General features: G+C 43.8%; 1 protein-coding gene across 1 annotated transcript in view; it reads right to left on the bottom strand.

The window, feature by feature from the left end:
• Nucleotides 1–23,200, bottom strand: part of TLN2 (talin 2) — a 209,235-nt gene that overhangs the window by 144,960 nt on the left and 41,075 nt on the right. The window contains 7 exon segments of the mRNA XM_030578202.1: nucleotides 1,395–1,562; nucleotides 3,445–3,543; nucleotides 4,997–5,205; nucleotides 5,873–5,981; nucleotides 6,889–7,002; nucleotides 15,238–15,418; nucleotides 22,239–22,315. Of these exon segments, the coding sequence (XP_030434062.1) occupies nucleotides 1,395–1,562; nucleotides 3,445–3,543; nucleotides 4,997–5,205; nucleotides 5,873–5,981; nucleotides 6,889–7,002; nucleotides 15,238–15,418; nucleotides 22,239–22,315 (957 nt within the window).

The raw sequence follows: 23,200 nt of genomic DNA, 5'->3' as shown, positions 1-23,200 counted from the left end.
TTACTGAAGTTTAATTAAAGTTAGTATTGCAAAGCCTTCCACTGTCAGCCAATATTTTGCTAAAGCCAAAAATAACTCCTGGAAAACAGATAAGAAACTTACGTGTCAGAAAGTACAAACTACCAAGCTGAGCAACCCATGGATGTGCTTTAATAATGCAACAGATTCAGTCCATATCATTCAAGTATGTCAAGTAAGTTACAGGCAAAAGAAAGAAGTTGGATGGGTGTTTGTCCACAAAAGAAAAAAAAATGACATTGACTGCCTTGTGCCATCCTGTGGAAATCTGAAAGCAGTCAGAACATCACATCCAGTTAATGATCTTACATATTCATTATACAAAGCCCAGCAGCCACAGCAATGAAGTAGAAAATACTGGAAATTGAATACCACAAATTGGCTATTAATTTAATTATAATCCTCTTGGGTGTTCTACAATATTTTAGTGCTCATTTTCCAACAGCAATTAACCCTAAGAAACCCAACCCCACAGATCACAAATATCTCGTATTTTCATATGCTAAAGCTTTTAAGTTTTGAGATGAAAACAGTAACATTTCTCCAAACAGAGCCACGTTGAACATAGTGGTTCCATCTGAGATTTTGCTCTATGTGGATTGGAGTTCCTTTGTATTTTCTTAGGCCAACTCTCAATACACAGGCAAAACTGATGGGTCTCTCTTTGTTCACATCAGAAACTGTTAAATGATGCAAAAGCACATAAATCTGAACACAAACCTTTCAGCAAACTTGGCTTGAATTTCAGTCATGATGAAAATAATGCAGGTGAACGTGTGCTGGTTATAGGTTTTGTTAAACATTTCACATAACTGTAGAGCAACCTGTGTTTCTCAGAGCAATATTTTCAGCATTTTTATCAATATTATCAATACAGTAGGCCATATCAATTATCTACGGACCTTCCTCTGGAATAGCATGGCAGCACTTCATATTCTAAAGGCTGCCCTTTGATGTTCAATGTAATCTACCAAGAAGCCAAACCACAAACACACTAATTAGCAATTGTTTAATAATGATACACTAGAGAAATGTCTAGTTTGGGCTGGTCCAAAGGGGAAACAAAAGAAGGAAGGACATGCTTCATTAAATAATCACTGCCACTGCCGGCCAAGTTGTGAAATGCTCACAGCAGCAGCAATCAACACTTGCAAGAGAGGGCAATTGAGAAACAAGGCACTATACAAGGTGTCTTGGGGACAGAACCCTAAATATCTTTGCATAGTTTTATCTTTATGTAGGAGCTCTAACTCCAGGATATTCAAGGATAACTGATAAAACCATATCAACAATACACCCAGGGAAGACTGTAAACAATGTGTGTGTAACATACTGAAACAATGCATTGCCCCCTTCATGAACCCCATTAGCCATACCTTGGCACATGCCACAAGCTGAGAGGTGGATAGTGCACATTGCGTAGCAGCAGCAATAACCCTGTTTTGCAGGACCATATCCTCAGCAACTTGAGCCACATTCTTAGCCTTCAACACCAACATGGCAGCAGCATTTGCAACAGCTTTGGCAAGACTCATCAGTACATCCTGGCAAAACAAAGGACAAAACTTGACCTAAGCAGTCAGAAATACTCATGAGCGTCAATATTTTGGATTCCTTAAAATTAAACTAGAATATTCTGATTTTAAGAAGACTCAAAGCATCTACAAAGGGGAAGTTATGGTAGATTCTCAGTGAAACATTGCTATGTATTATCCAGAAATGTTCTTTGTTACACATGGCCTGTTTACAGGGTCGAAATGCTTTCTACAAACAGGTTTCATAATCTGCATGAACAGATAACCTTTTGGGAATGGGTAGAACTGCACACTTCGGATTTGTGAGAGCCAAATGCAAGACATTGACTCCATACCACAAAGTATATTGAAGTGCAATTTAGAGCTGTACTCTCAGTGTAGACATGTGGGAATGCATCACTGTAAGAACATGTGAAGTTAGTTACTAGATCTGCACACTCAAAACCTGAGTTGATCTCACTGGGAAAGTGGTGATCGACAGCCATGTTTTACCTAAAGTAAAGTTGAAGATTTCAGATCTCAAAATGATAACTAATTATGGACAGGTATCTGACACTGCGTATTCAATGTAAAGTATGCACTGTATAGAAAAGCAAAAGAAAATGGCACGGCAACCTTAATTTATAAAGGGGTCCAAACAGTGTGGCTAGGGGCTATCCATTTGCTAGTACAGTTTTCTTTCACACTATAAAATATTGGCTCCAAGCTGTAACTCCTTAGAGGCCCCAAGCTCCAGAAAATGTTTTCTTCTTTGGTTGTTTGAAGCTGTAAAAGTGGTTTAATACTTGTGTTGCTATAATTCAAATACACATCCTCATTTAAAATTCTGCTATCAATGTGCTTCAATTATTTTTGATATAACAGAGCCAGATTGTGACCCTCCAAAATAACCATATTATTTTGTTAAGCAGCATGCCTTCTTGGACATTACATCAGTAGTTTTTCAATGTAATTTAAATTACCATGTTTACTAAATTCAATAGGTACTCAAGGAGAGTACTACAACCTGCTGTATCAATGCACTGGCAAACAACACCACTGCTATCTAAAGGTCCAAAAATATTGGATTTATACAATCATAATGGCTCTACCACTCACTGAAAGCACATTGTATAAGCAAATAGTACTAAAATGGTCTGAACTGCACATGAGAGAAGACAGTAAGTATTTTGCACACTGGATTTTTACTGCGGTCCAGGATACAATCATTTAAGTCCCATGAAATTGGCAAGTTATGGTAAAAAAAATTCTAAAAGGACTAAAAAGCCAGGTAAAGTGCTCCCTCATACTGACTGAAGAGTCTAGGTTCTTCCATAAAACAAGTAAGGACGCATGGGGCTGTGATAGACATTGGACTATGAATACAACATGACTGAAACACACAGACAGCTTTATTGTTCAAAAAAGTGTTTAAATTGGCTATTAAGTTCTGTTGGGATATGTCTCACATACGGTATATACTCTATCTGCTGTTGTAAATTACTTCCCTTTGGTTCTAAGGCAAACCTGTTCTTGACACCAAGAAAAACAATCAGAGCATATTTCTTATAGAGCATTTAACAACAATGGTTCTAAATTATTAATGGATGACTGCGGTATTAATGCACATAGGAAACTTGCTGTGTTAATTGATAATATTCATCTTCTTAAGCTGGATGAAAGAGGAAAGTGTTGAGAGAAATAAAACCAAACTAAACTTTTAAACCTATTAAAGATTTGGACCAGTTCAAATTTTGGACAAAATTACAGACATCTTTTCACCTAATCATAGTGAAATACAAAAGACTTGCATACAGACATAGGATAACATTACTGTGAAACCTTACACACAGTAGCAAGCTCCACTGTGGAATTGCATGGTTCTGGCAGTGACCAATTCACATGACCTTACCTGAAATCTTTCATCAGTTTCATTCTCTCCTATCTGCCTCAGGAGCTCCCCACTGGCTTGCCCAATGCTTCCAGCTGCAGTTAAAACTGTTTGGCGAGGCTACAAAACAGGTTAATGAAAAGCAAATATGTTTTTCTTTAACTTTGTAATTCTCTCAAGACACCTTTGTTAATCACATTACTGTATACAGGGTAATGCCACTGAAATCTCTACTCAAGATACCTCTTGGAGTACTCCTACTTTTCTATATTCCTACTTAATTTATCCTGCAGCAGCTTAATGACACATGTATCAATATGTTGCTGACTGTGAGAAGAAATCTGATCATCTTTAATATACATCATCATAGCAGCTGAAGGAAAGACATGCGTTAGATAGCTCTTATTGCAATCTGCTTGGAAGCGGTCACAGATTTCTCGTTTTGCCTTAAAACTACGAAGATCCAGGGCAAACGGATAGCAAACACAAACAGACCAGATTGTCTGAAATATTAAATTGTGTCTTGGTCAGTACAATTTCCTATTTCCATAAAATGTTGATGGAGACCGTAGCTTCATTCTCCTTTTATCTGTTGCTACATGCAACCCTGATATTAAAGACAAAAAAAACAGGTACCAACCCCACTTACTTCCCTACTAACTTGTAATTGAGTTTTTATAATATTTGAGAGAAGAGAAAAAAGTGGTAACACTTTTTTCAAACACTTCCAATAAAAATACAGAATGGAATATATACAGAATGTGTATTCAGATTGCCTCAACTGAAAAAGTAAAAAATCAAAACTGCCTCCCTTCAACAAAAAAAATCATCCCACAAATAAGAAATAAATAGAGGAGGTGGCAAATAACGAATATACAGATCAAGATTTTTAGGGTTGAATCAATTTCCCCATCTCTGCTTCTAGAGTTCACGTTACCAAGTTAGCTCCCCAACCACTCAAATATGCCCCTCATGACTGGTTAGCACCTTAATGGGGCTGTATGCAGCTGGCACTGTGCCACAGAGCAGAATCAGAGCCAGTGACTTGATTTTTCAATACTAGCCAGATAGTCGTCAGTGGCTACCCGAAGGCTTTGCAAACAACTTGTGAAAATCTACTTCTTATAAATAGCATTATAAATATATGTGTTGCTTGATAACAGACAATGCATACAACATCAAACATCGAACCTGGGCCGTTTACAGTATAAGGGCATGACTGGATACAACAGTGTGGATACAGTATAGTGAAACAGCTGGCTGACATATGAAAGAAGAAACAGATTGGATGAACATTAACTGGGAGGTTGTTCTAGGATTGAGGTGCCGCACTTTAAGACATGAAGTCAGAGGTATGTGGAGGACACAAAGAAAGCAGTCAGAAGTGCTTGGATAGTCTCTTGGGGATTTTAGGGGAAACAGTGGCAGGAGAGGGTTGGGAAGACACATAGCCTGGAAAGAGCCTTTCTGGTTAATTGGATAAATGCTTTATACCCAAACGCTTTAACTGAGGGTAAAGCATTTAAGCCAAGGAAAGCCTGTGAAAGCCCACTACTTGTATCCATATTCTCACCTCTTCTGAGGTTGGCTGCACCGCTTTCAGCAAGTCCGAGACAGCACCTGCCAGAGTTCGAGCAGCTTTCAAGAGGTCCTCCCCACTTCCAACTTCATCGTCCATTAGGGCAGCAAGCAGTTTCACACCCTTGGACATCTCAGTCAGGTTAGAAGAGATGGTTGTAATTGCACATCCCACAGCCGTGTAATCAGTGTCAACCGGGTCACCTGTATAAGTGAAGAGAACGATAAGTGCAGAAGCAAGTAGTACAGCACAAGCTGGTTTCTGGTCAGATAATTAGGAGTAAAACTGAAAGGGGTAAAGAAGACTTGGCAACATAATTCAGGCATCATTTTGAAAATATAGCATCTGCTATCCATTCTTCCCCATAGATATGACATATGTATGTGCTAATGGAATATTTTCTCTTCACAACTGTCCAGGTAAGCAAAACACACATAATTTCAGTTACCTCTCCCATATTCACTATATGGAGGGACCAAAGGCAATGCAGTATTGAACACTACTTGCCTTTAAACATCTTATACCTAACCAGAGAAAAACTGAAAAACTGTGTAAGACACAGGATCAGACAGACCAGAACAAAACATTTGTCCACAAAACTAAATATCCTGGCTATAGGAGTGGCCAATAAATGATACTTCAGAACACCCATTTTACCCTCAATTACCCGAGTCAAGTAAAATATTCGGTTTTATCTTTATCAGGAGAGTTTGAATAGATTCTGTGCAAACCCTGGTAAAAAACAGACACTAAAGTCTGTTTCCGTCATAAAAGCTATTTGTGTATTTGGAGGAAAACATATTCCTGAACATCTCCTGGGCAGCCTCCATCTTGTTGGCAGCCTAGCAAAGTCCAATCCCTGTAATTTACCTGCTGTGAGGTTAACAACAGAGGCAGTTCCTGCAGTGATAGCATCAACCTGAGAGTGAATTTCATGTTTTGATTCATCAACTTTGTTCTGAACCCATACCCTCGATGCCTAGAAAGAAACACCACCAGAGTATTAAGGACGACAATGCCACGCTACAAGTGAAACAAACTCAAGATAAGTTAATAGGCAAAGTTCTTTACAGGCCCTTTATTCTTTCAGAAGCCTTTTAAATGAAGCAGATGGCATCAGCTAAGCTTTCAGGCTGTAATAAGAGTTTTTCCTTACAGTAACTGCTAGATCATATGTTGACAGCTCTGATTTCTGGGTGAACGCCATAAATATGGTGTCAAAATGGTGCACAATGGAGGACCACACAACATCATCTAGTTCATCATGGGGACTCACTAATCTTATTGGCTCTACTCCACCCCAAAATTGGATCCAAACTGGTGTTCCAAAGCTGACAGGCTCCATGTCCCATTAACAATTATAGCTAAGAAGCGACGTAAGAATATTTAAACAGACAGGCTTGAGCCAAAAATGTCTAGAGCCAAAAATAGGTGAGAAACCTTGAGATGTGACAGGATTACACCCACCTTTTTTTAGGGTAATGAGCTATCGCTACACAGGCTGTGCCCTCTTCAGCATCTTGGTTTTGCTTTACAACCACTCCTTCAATTTCTCCCCTTAGGGGTTACTTACTACAACAGTCCAAGTAGCAGTTTCCCCCTGATTTACTGGCTCAAGTTTTTCCCAGTCACACACATGTAGATCTATTAAAGTACATGTGATTGCAAAGGTGTGCAGGAAGGGACAACTGGGTCCACGGTGTATAGATTCAGAAGGTTAATATGAGTCAAATAGAACAAGATATTCTTACATAGATTTCTTAAAATAAACAAGGATTTTCATCTTATTTATAAAGCTGTTGAGATATAAATCTATATCCAGGGAAAATGAATATGCTCTGAAATAAATAACTCAAGCCATTTAGATATCACATGAATTAACTCACCATATCTTGTCCTAGGGGTGGTAGGTTATCAACTTCATTGAGGTCGGACTGTGCCTGCTGAACAGCATGCATACTAGTATTAATAGTCCCCATCAAGGCCTGCTGTGCTGAAGTCTGTGAAATAGACAAGGAAAATTAGTGTCTGCCAAGCTACAAGTGATGATTTAGGTGGATCTGAAATGTTTTCTACTATACACTAAGTAAATGAGATTAAATCCTTAGACTTGTGAAAATGGTGAATTTTATTTCGATTGCTCTGTTTCTAGTTACAGTCTCCTCCTGGGTCATACAGAAAGAATGTTTGTGCAGCTATGAATGGTATGGGTTTGCCAGAAACCCTGAATGGGCAGGTTGCTTTCTAAGCATTACACTAGTGCTTTAGATAGGACAGAAAAAAAAAGCAGTCGATACACATCATTGTCAATGTTAACAGGTCCAATTGCCAGATCCAAGACAGCACTTATTAACTAGCTCCCTATCTCCTTTTGTCTGCTCTATTTCAAACTTGTACAACTTTGGGAAATTTGATCAGCTCCCATGCAGGAGACAAAAACCTGATGAGCTTCTTTAAGCAGGGGGAAGCTTTTCAGTACAGTAACTCTTTGCTATTAATTGAGAACACGAACTCCCCCTAAACTGCAGCACGATCACAGGAACTGCGAAATCCTAGAAACTTCATATAGGAAGATAAAGTTTTTGCTGACAGGACCGACCTGTCTACAGTGTACCTTGTTTCTGGAACAATTTATGCGCTTTCCACATTGCACATAAAACTATTATTAGAAAAGGCATTCATGCTCCATGCCACATTTTGGGTATGTCTACATTACCCACCGGATCGGCGGGTGGTGATCGATCTATTGGGGATCGATGTATTGCGTCTTGTCTAGACGTGATACATCAATCCCTGAACATGTTCCCCATCGACTCTGGAACTCCACCAGGGCGAGAGGTGGAAGCAATGTCAACAGGCGAGTGGTGGCCGCCAATCCCACGTCGCGAGGAAGCGAAGCAAGTCAATCTAAGATATGTCGACTTCAGCTACGCTATTCTCATAGCTGAAGTTGCGTATCTCAGATCGATCCCCCAGCAGTGTAGAGCAGGCCTTTGACAGAGCAACTCAGGGCCTTCTCTATTTCTAGACAGAGGGGATCATTTTTGCTAATACTGTGTTAATTTGCATAAATCTTTCATAAACAGAGCTAAGGGTAAAATAATATTACAACACAAAGGGCAGAGAAGAAACTTACAAGCAAATATAAAAACTGGAGCATGCTGACCAGTAACATTTGAGCCAACAGGGGTTAATATAGGTTTAATCATGGGTGCATCCTCATTGATTTCCATTGCTATGGTTTTAGTTTGAAGCTGAATTTATCTTCCTAGTCCCCCCTGGACTGGCAGAAACAGCTGAATATCACGTTTTAAGATTTTTATTATCTAACAATGCAACATGATCACTCAGACATTTCTCTGATTCAGTCTCAAGGCTATTTAAAACATTTTGCTATTCTCAGTTATATGTATTGCAAAAAAAAAGACAGTTACTCACCTTTGTAACTGTTGTTCTTCGAGATGTGTTGCTCATATCCATTCCAGTGAGGTGTGTGTGCGCCGCGTGCACGTTCGTCGGAAGATTTTTACCCTAGCAACACTCGGTGGGTTGGCTGGGCGCCCCCTGGAGTGGCGCCGCTATGGCGCCGGATATATACCCCTGCCAACCCAGCCACCCTTCAGTTCCTTCTTGCCGGCTACTCCGACAGAGGGGAAGGAGGGTGGGTTTGGAATGGATATGAGCAACACATCTCGAAGAACAAGTTACAAAGGTGAGTAACTGTCTTTTCTTCTTCGAGTGCTTGCTCATCTCCATTCCAGTTAGGTGATTCCCAAGCCTTACGTAGGCGGTGGGGTCGGAGTGAAATGTGGCAGAATGTAAAAACTGCTGAGCCAGAGGCTGCAGCATCTCTTGACTGTTGAAGCAGAACATAATGCGAAGCAAAGTTATGGACCAAGGAGCGACGTGACAGATCTCGTGGGTAGGTACACGAGCCAGCAAGGCGGCAGATGAAGCCTGAGCCCTGGTAGAATGCACGGTGATGTGGCTTGGGGAAATATGAGCCAAATCATAACAAGTGCGGATGCACGTCATCACCCAAGATGAGATCCTCTGAGAGGAAACAGGTAGGCCTTTCCTTCGGTCTGCTACCGCGACTGAGAGTTGGGGAGTTTTACTAAATGGTTTTGTCCGCTCAATAAAAATGCGAGCGCTCTACAGACGTCCAGGGAGTGCAACTGTTGCTCCCATTGCGTTGAGTGTGGGTAACATGAAAGGCCAAAACCACCTTAGGGAGGAAAGCTGGGTGTGGTTGTAACTGCATCTTGTCTTTGTGAAACATAGTGTACAGCGGAACCACCGTAAGAGCCCTGAGCTCAGAGACTCGTCTGGCCGATGTAATGGCTACGAGGAAAGCTGTCTTCCAAGACAGGTACAGCAGCGAGCAGGTCGTTAACGGCTAGAACGGGGGAGACATAAGACTGGTTAAAACCAGGTTGAGGTCCCAGGTTAGGGTTGGGCGACGTACTTGAGGATATAAGCACTCCAAGCCCTTGAGGAACCTCGAAACCATAGAGTGTGAGAACACGGAACGTCCACCTTCGCCTGGCTGGAAGATAGAGATGGCTGCCAAGTGTACCCTCAGCGATGATACCGCTAGGCCCTGCTGTTTTAGGCCAGGGGTAGTCCAAAATAGAGGGGATGGAGACCTCAGTAGGAGTAAGATCAAGCGTTTCGCACCTGTAGGAGAAACGCTTCCAGTCGGCCAGGTACGTTGACCAGGTGGAAGGCTTCCTGCTACCCTGGTTTAGCCACGCAGCAGCCACACCGTGAGGTGAAGAGACCGCAGGTCCGAGTGGCGAAGCCTGCCGTGGTCCTGAGTTATGAGGTCTGGGAGCAGTGGCAGGGTAATTGGATTGGCTATCGACAGGTCAAGCAACGCAGTGTATCAGTGCTGCCTGGATGATCATAATGATGCGCGCTCTGCCCCTGCGGAGTTTCAGCAAGACCCTATGAATCAGTGGGAACAGTGGGAAGGCATAAAGGAGTTGGCCCTTCCAGGGCGTCAGGAAAGCGTCCGAGATCGATCCAGGGGAGAGACCTTGGAAGGAGCAGAACATCTGGCATGTCCTGTTCTCGCTGCAAGCGAATATGTCTATGTGGGGAAAAAATCCCCACTTCTGGAAAACAGAATGCATTACATCGGGGCAGATTGACCACTCGTGAGACAAGAAAGACCTGCTGAGTCAATGCACCAAGGTGTTCGGAAAGCCTGGGAGAAAGGACACTACCAGATTTATCGAGTGGGCTATGCAAAAGTCCCAGAGATGGATGGCCTCCTGACAAAAGGGGGGAGGACCATGTCCCTCCCTGGTTGTTTATGTAGCACATGGCCGTTGTGTTGGTTGTAGACACTGAGACACCATGGTCTCGCAGCTGCTGCTGGAACCCCTGGCACACCAGGCAGACTGCTCTCACTTTTGGACATATGTGGAATACTAGCTCCTGAGAAGACCAAAGGCCTTAAGCTCAAAGGTGACCGAGGTGAGCACCCCAGCCGAGAGATGAAGCGTCCGTCATCAGGGACATTGAGGGCTGGGGCGGATGGAACGGAATCCCTGCCCATACCAGGGAGGGAGTCAGCCACCATTCTAGGGAGCCTAGGGTGATTGAGGGAATGGTGACTATCGTGACCATCGGGTCCCCGTCCGGGCGGTACACCGAGTTGAGCCAAACTTGGAGAGGACGGAGACGGAGCCTGGTGTGTTTGGTTACAAACTTGCAGGCAGTCATGGAACCCAGAAGACCGAGACAAGTGCGAGCCGAGGTCGTTGGGAAAGTCTGCAAACCTCGGATGACTGTCGCCATCGCCTGAAACCGTGGCTGTGGTAAGCAGGCTCCGGCTAGATCGGAGTCCAGGATAGCTCCTATGAAGTCTAAACTCTGCGTGGGAACCAGAGTGGATTTTTCTATAGTGATCACCAGGCCTAGATGTGTGAATAGGTCCTTGACGATGCCCACATGCTAAGTGATCTGTGTCTCGGAGTTTCCTCGGGTAAGCCAATCGTCGGCGGAGGTAGGCAGCGACTATGGACATACACTTGGTCAATACCAGTGGGGCTGTAGAAAGGCCAAACAGCAGGACCGTAAACTGGAAGTACTGACGGCTGGCTAGAAAGCAGAGGTATCTCCTGTGCGGAGGGAAGATGGTGATGTGAAAGTACGCATCCTTCATATCAAGGGCGGCATACCAGTCTCCAGGATACAAGGACGGAATAATGGTTCCCAGGGATACCATGCCGAACTTCAACCTTATCAGAAACTGGTTGGGTCCTTGCAGGTCTAGGATCGGTCTGAGACCTCCGTTCGACTTGGGGATTAGGGAATAACGGGAGTAAAACCCCTTGCCCCTTTTGTCCATCGGCATCTGTACCTCTTGTAAGAGGAATTGCTCGTGAGAGGGGTCACTGAAGAGGGACGGGGTTGGAACAAATTGGAGGTGGTACCCATAATCCAGCGTGCGTAGGACCCAGCGATCTGAAGTTAACTGGGACCCCGCCAGGAGGAAGTAGGAGTGGGATCCTGGCCTGTAACTGGTACGCCGCCCTCGGGCGCACCTTTGGAAGTTCATCTTTGGTCCCGGTGGTGGTTGCAAGGGACCTTGATTTTGGCCCTTTTGGGGTCCTGACGGTTGTCTGCGACCACCTCAGCCACGCCGCCTGCCAAAGTCCTGTCTCTGGCTAGGCACCAAGTATGGCGGTGTGGCTGGAGACGGAAAGGCCTGCGTTTGGTCATCGGCGTATGCACGCAGAGAGAGCGCATTAGGACCCTGTTGTCCTTCAGGCTTTGCAGTCTGGGGCAGTCTTCGCCGCGAAGAGGCCTTTACCATCAAATGGTAAATCCTGAATGGTATACTGCAGCTCCGGCGGGAGGTTTGAAACCTGAAGCCATGAGATGCGCCTCATGGCAACACCTGAGGCCAGAGTCCCGGCTGCTGAGTCTGCTGCATCCAACAAGGCCTGGAGGGAAGTTCTGGGCACCTTTTTCCCTTCCTCCAAGAGGGCAGCAAAGAGTCCTGTGGCACCTTATAGACTAACAGATGTTTTGGAGCATGAGCTTTCGTGGGTGAATACCCACTTCGTCAGATGCATGCACATCTGACGAAGTGGGTATTCACCCACGAAAGCTCATGCTCCAAAACATCTGTTAGTCTATAAGGTGCCACAGGACTCTTTGCTGCTTTTACAGATCCAGACTAACATGGCTACCCCTGTGATACTTGACTCCAAGAGGGCAGCGAACTCTTGGCAGGAGTCTTGAGGGAGAAGCTCCATAAACTAACCCACCGCCAACCCAGGTGTTATAATTATAGCGGCTAAGCAAGGCTTGTTGATTTGCCACCCAGAGCTGTAAGGCCCTTGCAGAGTACACTTTGCGGCCAAGTAGGTTCATTCGCCTAGCCTCCTTCGATTTCGGGGCTGGCGCCCACTGGCCATGCCATTCCCTCTCCTCAACGGACTGAGCGACTAGTGAGCAGGGAGGAGGATGGACAGACAAGTAGTCGTATCCCTTAGAGGACACCAGATATTTACGCTCGACTCCCCTGGCCGCAGGAAGGACAGAGGCTGGGGACTGCCATATAGTATCGGCATTTGCCTGGATGGTCCGAATAAACGGGTAGGGCCCCTCTAGCGGGGCAACCACCGACAGAATGCCATGACCGGGTCCTCTACCTCCAGGACCTCCTCCACCTGGAGGTCCATATTGAGTGCTACCCTCCTAAGGAGTTCCTGATGGGCTCTCAGGTTGTTGGTGGGCACATCAGAATCGTGGTCCTGAGCATAAGAGCTGTCAGCGTGGGATGACACTGATGCATGTCTGGATGGCCATGGAGGTGCTGAAAAACCATGGGCAGAGTCTCTGACTCTATCGGACCTCACCCAACTCGGCACTGGGGACTGGTACTGGGAGGTGTACCAGTACTTGGAACGAGATCCAGACCTGCGACCAGAGCGGCGCCGGGAGGTCGACCGAGATCTCGAGTCTCGACGTCGGGAATGGCTACGGGAGTCATGGTGCCTGTAGTGGTGCCAGGAGCTGGAACGGTGCCGAGACTAGCGGGTCGGTGAACGGGATACCAACCGGTGCGGCGAGTGCGACCGGTACCGAGGAAGAGAACAGCACCGGAACTGCAAGTGGTGTCGGGAGAGGGAGTACCGACAGGACCTAGAGTGTCTGCAGGACCGTGATCATGAACGGTGCCGCTCTGCTGTGCCAACAGAGGATGGTCATATCAAGGGAGGCTTGCCAAGAGACTGTATTACCCGCACCGGTGGTGCCGGGGGTTCAGGCAGCATCGACTCCGTCATGGCAATGAGATCCCTCGCCGCTGGGAATATCTCTGGCATGGAGGGAACAGGAAGCTCAACCACAGAGCGTACCGGGGAGCTGACCGGATTAGACGGCCCTTGTGGGACCGGGATCGACGGTGCCGACGTCGTCGGTGCCTCGGCAGGTGTCGGTGCCGGGCGATCCGATTTAGACGAGCTCTCTGGCTGCGGTGCAGTTGGCACGGAAGCAGCAGGAGCAGTAAGCTCAACCACGGCGCGTGCCGGGGAGCTGTCAGGCATTGGCAGGAGGAGTCGTAGGCTTTCTCGACCTTGGAGAGAGGGAGCGGTGCCGAGAGGCCTTGGCAGTACCGGGGGGGTCTGGTGCCAAGGAGGTGCTTTTGCCCACCGATTGACCAGCGCTCAGTGCCGAAGGCGGAGGGGTAAGTGAAAGTCCCGCTCCTTTTTGTTCTCGGCTTAAAAGCCTTGCAAATGGGGCACTTAGATGTCAAGTGCGATTCCCCGAGGCACTTCAAACAGGAGTCGTGCGGATCTCCTGTCGGCATCGGCTTGTGACAGGCCGAGCACGGTGTAAAACCCGGTGAGCCGGGCATGGGCTCCGGCACCGGGTGCGGGGAAGGGGCTACTCCCCAAACCCCGCTAACTATTACTAAACTAACTATGCTAGTAAAGAAAAAACGTATAATTATATAAATACATACATAAAAGGATAACTATGTAACTATATACACGAGAACTACGAGTAGCTAGGGAAGTGGAGGTCAGCTAAGCTGCGCTCCACTGTTCCAACGGGCGGTAAGAAGGAACTGAAGGGTGGCTGGGTCAGCAGGGGTATATATCCGGCGCCATAGCGGGGTCACTCCAGGGGGCACCCAGCCGACCCACCGAGTGTTGCTAGGGTAAAAATCTTCCGATGAACGTGCACGCGGGGTGCACACACCTAACTGGAACGGATATGAGCAAGCACTCGAAGAACTGGATTTTTCACAATCAACATGCCCACTATTCATGTAAAAATGTACCAGTGTCTTTTTGACATGAGTTCTGTGAATGTAAACATGAGTTTTGAATTTACTTCCAGGATAGCATCATCAGCTTCCTGGAATTTGATACCCCATTAGCTTCATCAGGAGTAATTCTAAAATCCAACTGACACCTATGTGATACGGGTGCTGCAGAGCTAAAGGCTTTGATGTGGTCTGGGATGAGTATGTATTGCTATATGCATTACCTATTGATGAGTAAATTAATATTCTTCTGAATTATGTTGCTATGATATTATGAAAATTTGCCCTATTGTTAGGGTATTTAGAGCATATGTATAGGCTTTCGTTAATAGATCGTTTAAAATTAAATAAATGGTCCTAGTCAATACACGTTTAAAAACTGGTAGACGCAAAGGGTAAGTTTTACAGTTCCAGTTGTACAGAGAAATTAAAATTATAATAAAAGGACTGTTTAATAAAGTGAGCTTAATATTCAAGCCCAGTGGCATTATATACAGTATATCCTCGGAGCTAGCAACAGACTTCATAGGAATATCCAAAGCGGAAAATGATGCCTAGATAAGTGATTTTTTTAGAACAATGTAAATAGATACATATTGTATTTTTCACACAATACTGCTTGCCTTCATCAACAACATTTAGTCTTCCTACTCTCTTTCCCAGCCCATATACGACAGTTTTATAACTACATTAAGAACAGTTTTAAGGCAAAGAGGGGGGAATAAAGAGGTGAACTATGACTGTGTTACTCTGTGTGTTTCAAGGAAATTGAAAGTGTGCAGTTTAACAGAGAGTCAGCCAAACAGTGCAGTAAAACAACACAGACAGCCCCCAGCCCTTACCTAATAACAGGGTGTGTGCACATACTTATTTCAGACCACTCACAGCACAGGCTACACATGCTGGTTTCCAAGTATTATGAAACAAACACGTTGCTCACCAGGGGAGGCATGTGGCCTCTGTGCATTTGCCCAATCATGACTTGCTGCTGGGGAGAAGGCATGCTGCCAATATTGAAAGTCTCCGGGCCACTTGAGCCTGAACGCATCACAGCAGGCAATGCCACTGAGCCATGTTCTACCTTCCCGGTTCGGTTGAACTGCTGCTGCAAGATGGTAGATCTGAAAAGGGAATGCACATTAGAACATGGCAGCAAACAGCGAGCAGTTAACAGCAGAGTTTCTGTGGGAGTTTGGCCTGAGGGATGGGTGGTGATTCTTGTTCTGTTCAGAAAAGAGCACAAAATCACTTCCAGAGTGATTTGTTCCAAGTATGTGGCTTGATTCAGTGCTTGCTGATATGCCTAAACAAGGGGTCAGTCCTGACCTAGCTTGGCTAGGTTAAAAAGCTAGTCAGCAGCGAACACTGGAGCAGTGAACAGCCAGCGGCAGCTTCTGTGGGAGGGAGCTGAGGGAGGGTCCCCCAATTTCTTTTTTCCCCCCTAGGAATAGGATCTAGGAAAATAACACCATGATGGCTACTGAGGCAGCACCAGAAGTGACCTGAGGAGTGGGGGAGAAAGAAGATGGTCGGATGCAGAAGCTGCTGATGCACATCATCTTTGAGGGGGTATCCAATGGAAACTACTTATGCCTGATAGAACTCATGGCAGAGAAGTTCAATTATTAGATATACAGCTAGAGACAATGAGGACATTCAGACAGGGATTTGAAGGAGAGGAGAGAGGGGCTGGTACAGGCAACTCAAGCTTCGAAGACACTTGCTGAATAAAAAGACCTGGAGGGTGACCCATGGAAGAGGGAGAGACCAGCTAGCGATGATGAAACTGAATTTGCTGCACTGGGGAATGAGGAGGAGAAACAGGCAGAAGATGGGGTGGCAAGGAAGGAAAGAAGGTAAGCCAGTCCCTACAGCAGAGAGGAAGAGATGACAAAAATAGACAGGGACCAGAGCTTAAGGAAATATGAGGATTATGTCCAGGGGACTGCGAGAGAGAACGTAAAACAAATTTATCCCAACACCAGGAAGAGACAGGTTTATGTGACTGGGGACTCCATACTCAGAAGAATCGACAGACCAGATCTAGAGAACCAAAGAGAGTGCTGTCTAACAGGATCAAAGGCAAAAAACGTGGATGTGAGGCTAAAGAGGATACTGATAGAAGTGGGGGGGAAAATCCACTGATTGTGCTGCATGTAAGGATGAATGACACTGCTGAATTCCCATTGGAATGGATCAAGGATGAATAGATGTAGCTGGGAAAGACGCTTAAAGAAGTGGAATCTCAGGTGATTTTCAGCAGAATGTACTTCCAGTCCCTCGAGAAGGTGGCAAAGGCATGATAAGATAATGAAGATCAACAGATGGCTCAAGGACTGGTGCTATGAGGAAGATTTTAGGATGATCGAACATTGGGAGGCATTCACAGAAAGAAGAAACTTCTCGATTGATAGATCAGATATTCAAGTGGAATCTATTGATCTTATGGGATCAAGATGGGAAAGACTGACAAGATGAGTTTTAAAATTGGGAGAGACTCATTGAATTTCCACCCTTGTCTTCAACACAGGAGGAGGAATATCAGTTAAATAAACACAGAGTAAGGGATAATGGAACACCATAAAATGAGAAAACTGGGTGAGGTCCGAGGGAAACTACTGAAAGGCTTTTACATGAATGCAAGGAGTCTGAACAATAAAATGGAGAAACCAGAATTACTGGTGCAAGAGGTCAAACCAGATATTATAGAGAATACTATACATGGTGGAATAGTACTCATGCCTGGAATACAGGTATTGTAGGGTATGCGTTATTTAAGAGAGAGAAATAAAGGTAAAGTTGCGGTAATACATATAATTGAAACAGTAAATTGTAAGAAATATTAAGTGATAGTATGGACAATACAGCATCTCTGAGTCAAAATCACTTTGGGGAAGGATTGTAAAAGAGGTTCTGCTGAGGTAGTGTTAAGGTCTGCTATAGACCCCCAGGGTCAGACTAGGATATGGCTAGTGATCTCTAATATTATTACAGAGATAAATACTTTTGGGAGTTGGGTCATAATGGGAGGCTAACTTCCCAGATATAGATGGGAGAATAAACGCTACTTAAACTGCTAGGGCCCAATTATTCCTGGATGTGAGAGATAACAGTTTTCTTCATCAAATCATCACTGAACAAGAGGTGATGTAATTTTAGACTTTGTTTTAGTGAGCAGTGAAGACAACACAAAACAACTGGTCATAAGAAATAACCTTAGACTGAATGATCACGAGTTGATTCTGTTTACATTAAATGAAAGGATTGTACTAGAAATCAGGTCATCAACCATGGCTTTTGATTTCTAAAGGGAAGACTTTGGATATTAGGGAATTAGGTAAATAAGTCAGCTGGACTGAAGAGCTCAAGGACTTACATGGAGAGATGACTTGCAAATTCTTTATATCAACTATACAAAAACTATCTGAAATTTACATCCGAAGAAAGGGAAAAAACTTGTAGGGAAAGGCTCCAGAATAACCACCTCACAAAGGTTATTAGAAGTAAGCAGAGAGATTATAGGGCATTGGTGGGCAACCTGCGGCCACTGGGTTGCCCTCGGCCCATCAGGGTAATCCGCCGGTGGGCCAGAAACAGTTTGTTTACATTGACCATCTGCAGGCATGGTTGCCCACAGCTCCCACAGGCTGGGATCAGTGAACGTGGTCACTCAGAGCGGGGGGCAGCTGTGCCTGTGGACAATCAATGTAAACAAACTTTCGCAGCCCACCAGCGGATTACCCTGAAGAGCCGTGTGTGGCTCATGGGCTGCAGGTTGCCCATCATTGCTATAAGGAATGGAAAAAAGGGCTGATTAGCAAAGAAAGCTACACTGTGGAAGTTAGAAAATGTTAGGAGTAAAGGGAGAACTGCTAAAAGTCAAGCTGAAACAGCCCTTGCCAAGGAAATTAAAATAAATAAGATGAGATTTTTCAGTTATATAAATAACAAATGGAAGTCATGTTGTGATTGGCACAATCTATACAAGGGCTGAAGGACTGATCGATCAAGGTGATAAATAACAAGAGAATAAGGAACAATGAGGCTGGGCTGCTATGTAGTGGAGATTATCTTTAATCTCGGTGTGGCCCAAAAATTAAATGAATACTTTGCCTCAGTTTTCAATAACAATGCTAATATGAAACATGTGCATAAAGGTAGTACATCTGATGGAAATTAGTATCTACAAAGGGAAATTACCACGTCTGAGGTGGAAGAATAAATTTAAAGAGCTTAATGCACTCAAATCGGGAAGAACGGATAGTTTCCATCCCAGAATACTGAAAGAACTGGCCCATGAGATTGCTAGTAGTGTAGCAAGGATTTTTAATAAATCTATCCATTTGGGGGTAATACCATATGACTGGAGAATAGCTATCATACTTACATTTAAAAAAGGGACAAAAATAATCCAGACCATCACAGACAAAGTTTTAGAGCAGTTGTGAGAGAGAGACTAATTAAATTCATAGAGATGAATTGTAAAGGGGATGTAATGCAACATGCATTTTACCAGACTAACCTGATTTCCTTTTTTGAGTAAATAAACGATTTTTAGATAAGAGAATTGCCGTAGGTCTAATATACTTAGACTTCAGTAAAGCAGTGGACATGGTATTACATGGGAAATTATTAGTGATATTAGGGATGATGGAGATCAGTGCAAGCATGTAAGGTGGAAAAGGCATTGACTAAAAAGACGGCAGTGCGTTGTGCTGAAAGGTGAACGATCAAACTGTAGAGCGGTTACTTCTGTAGTTCATCAAGGAACGGTCTTGGGACAAACCTTATTCAATATTTTTATTAATGACCTTGGCAGAAAAAGTAGGAGTGCTAATGAAATGGGCTGATGATACCAAGTTGGAAGGCATCACACATACAGAGGAGAATCTAAATATTATACAGGAAGATTTGGATGACCCGAAGACTGGAGTGACAGAAACAGGAGAAAGTTCAATAGTATAAAGGGCAAGGTAATGCACCTAGGGTCTAATAAGAAGAATTATTGCTACAAGCTAGGGGCTTATCAGTTGGCATGAGAGAGGAGGAGAGAGGCCTGTGTGTGGGGATCAATCACAGGATGATCGCTAGCTACCCAAGTGATGTGGCTGTGAAAGAGATAAATGTGATTTTATGATATACAAGACATTTCCAGTACAGACAGAAAAGTATTAATGATGTTATACAAGACACTGGTAAGACCTCATCTGGAATACTGTGTACAAATCTGGTCACCCATGTTCAAGAAAGATTAATTTAAACTTGAACAGGTACAGAGAAGAGCTACTAGGATGATCAGGGAATTGAGGGCCTCTCGGAAACTGGAAGATCTGGGCCTGCTTAGTCTCGCAAAAAGAAGACGGAAAATGGATATGGATTGCTCTCTATAAACATATTGGGGATAAATACCAGAGTGGTTGAAGAGCTATGTAAGCAAAAGGAGAAAGTTGGCACAAGAACAAATGGATATAAACTAGCCATAAACAAATTCAGTATGGAAATTAGAAGACTATTTCTAACCATCAGAAGTGTGAGGTTCTGGAACAGCCTCTCAATAGGAGTTGTGGGTCAAACAACTGAATTAGCTGAACAAATTTATGAGCGCAGTTATATGATGAGGTTGCTTGTGACTTCCGATACGTCTTATGTTCCTAAAACTCATGCTTCAGGGTTTCAGCTAGCCAACTGCAGAGGGTCAGGAAGGGATATCTCCCTCAATGTATTTTGGATGGGTTCTCCACCCCATCCCCATTTCCTACCTCTGAAGCATCAGAGATGGCCACAGCTGGAGATGGGACAGTGACCAGGGCTCTTAGGTGGCACCGAGCATTCTCTCTCTCAGGTGTTAATCTGGCTGGTTCTTGTTCATATGCTCAGGATTTAACTGATAGCAATATGTGAGGCCGGGAAGGAATTTTCCCTAGCTCAGATTAGTAGTGATCTGGGGGGAGGGGGTTGTTTCGCCTCTCTCTGCAGTGGGTGAGTGGAGTCACTTAGCAGGATTATCTGGGTGTATCTCATGTAATAATTTCCCTGCTATTGCAGAGGCCTTGAGGATTGATGCCCCTTGGTCCTGCCTATTCTCTGCTTGTGGGCACATGATAGTCTAATATCCTGCGGGTCTCATTTACTTTAGTCTCATTTCCATTGATGGGTTTAGTGTGTGGGTGCTGAGTGGGGTTGATGGTCAGTGACATACACAAGGTCAGATTAGATGATCCAGAGGTCCCTTCTGGCCTTAAACTCTGTGACTCTATGAGCTCCTGTAAACTAATTCCTGGCTGTCATCCTTCCCTTTCAGTTTCTAAGCAAGGGTGCGTAAATTGGGTGAACTGCTTAAATTCTAGTCACTGTGTTCTTTCATCCAAACATTTTACAAATTATCTGTATTACCAAAGACATAGTCATATAGCAGGACCCCATTGTGCCAGGTGCTTCCAGTGTAAGTTTGCTACATCTTCAGTGTTTGACAAACCAGTTATCAGTAATGCTGCTACCTGAAGAGGTGGTGAAGGAAGAATGGAATGTGTGACCTGGCTCTATTTATTGTTATGACCTCACCTCATCTCACAAAGATAATAGCAGAGACTGGGGGCTGTGTTACTGAAGGAAGGATCTCACAGTTTTGCTTTAATTATTCCAAAGTAGGACTATCAATTATATGGAGCCGAACGTTCTGGAGATAAATTTTCCAAGCACTCCTTAGAGTTGGAATAAAATTTGTACCCCTTCTTCCAAACTGGATGTATTTATGTTTGGCCCCCGATAGTAATTTAGCAGTCTCTCAAATAATGAGATAAGACCAAGACTACAATAAGTTATCATTAATTATGGGCATCATCACTTTGCCAGAGGTACTGCTCATATTAACTATCATCTAAGCTCCAACAGTTGGAGGTGTTGGCACAATTTTTGATTTAAAGAGCAACAACGTGCTCGGAAAAAAAAATGGTGTAATTTCTGTTACAGATTAACGTTGTCCATGCATATTCATTTGTTACAAATTTTGAGCTTCTAAATAGAGCATTTACACTGATAGGATACATTCTGGAAGCCATTTGGAACGGGAAGTGTGAACAGGAAACATGTACACTACGCTAAAGCTAAACATTCATGTAAGGCCACATAAAAGATCTAACCAATTCATTTCCTGTAAGCAATGTGTGTAACATAAATCACAGTCAGCCCGTCACACATTGTAGAGACACTACCCTCCTTTCCCTTTGAGTTCAAAGAAGAGGCTTAAGTTAGGCCTCATTATAGCTCACATCGTGCTGAAACTGTTTCTGTGACTTAACAGTAAAGAGCCAACTGAACATTCCTTTTCAAGTGAACTGCCAGCTCCGGGATCCCACACTTGACTCTTTTCAGTAACTCTGTATAATCCACTCTCTCCCCGCAATGAAATCCCAGACCCCACCTAATTTGTGCTGCACTGTGAGCCAAAGCCTCCCACCTTGTCTTTAGCAGCATCTGAAAGATTAATCATTTTTCCCCATATTAAACAAAACTCTGCTAATGACAGTTACAAAAAACACTGCATGCAACCCCCAATTAAAGCCATCAATTTAGCAAATGTAAGCTATCAAAAGCAAGTAAATATTCACACAACCTTCCACTAATTCAATTTTTACAACTCTGCATACAGATTGCTATTGAGTTAGTCTCAGTTCTGTAGTCTGTGGTTCAAATCACCACAACTGTACATACTTTACACCAAATAATAGTCTTAGGACAAAACAACAGACTGCACAACAAAGCTTAACTCTGCAGAATGGCATGGAGATAGAGTTGTTTTCTGTTAAATTACCCTGCAGTTAAGTAATGCTTCTAAGGACAGAAATATATTAAACCATATTTGGGATCAAAGAAAACTACCCACTGCTTATTAAACGTTTCACTCCTACGAAAAGAGCCATTTTTTCCATTGCACAAACTCACTTCTTAGGCGACACAGATTCTTCCAACATTGTTGATTCCTCATCACCTTCAAGCCCAAATCTATCCTTACTTTGTTTCTGAAAAAAAACAAATGTAAACACTTATGTGGCATTTCTATTTCATTTCATTTTTTAAACTCATCTACCTTTATTTTGTCACTATTTTATACAAATTGTGTCAAGTCATCTGCATGCTCTCTTTCTCACTCTAGTGCTACATCAGGATTTTTTGGTACTCTCATATGTGAGCAGGCACTTTGTGATGGGATACACCTCCAGGTCGTGGATGCAGTAGACAGGAGAAAGGTCATAGGGAACTTCAGTATCTAGAGCACCTGAATAGGGAAAAACAATCTGGGTCCCAGCACTGGTGGATTTAAGGTGCATAAAGGGAGAAGACTAACATGGATAGTAGTGCTAGCAGGCCTTGTTTCTGAATAACAAGGCACTCGCCCCTCCCAGAAATCAGCACCACCTACTACATAGTATGTTTCATATTGGCTTAATACCACCAAGCTCAGATGGACAGTGGTGCCTCCTACCAACTCCCTCAGCACAGGAACCTTCCATGCAGCAGCAAATGGGAAGCCTCAACTGTACATATAGCTCACAGGAACTGTTGCATACAACTCTGCTACAAAGTATCTTGTATTCAAAAGCACTCATATGTGAACCAATATATGATTAATGGACACAAATCACCACCACAAGAAAAGTAACATGTCAAGTGTTACATGGTGCCAGATTCACTTCTTTATCATTATTTTCTAGAAACTTAATTTCAGAAGTGTTCATTTCTGATGTGAATTATTTACAATAACATAAGGGAGGTAAATGTGCACAGTGGGGTTAAATTAGGGTGTGAACTGAGATATTCCTCATAAGCAAGTGACTGTGGAGAGGCCTGGTACGTTGTGGAAGAAATGCTGTGTCTGAAATGGATTGCTACAACATCCTTAGCCT

This window comes from Gopherus evgoodei, chromosome 10 (assembly GCF_007399415.2).
Source record: "Gopherus evgoodei ecotype Sinaloan lineage chromosome 10, rGopEvg1_v1.p, whole genome shotgun sequence".
Taxonomy (NCBI): Eukaryota; Metazoa; Chordata; order Testudines; family Testudinidae; genus Gopherus; species Gopherus evgoodei.
This window is presented reverse-complemented; position numbering and strand designations above follow the sequence as displayed.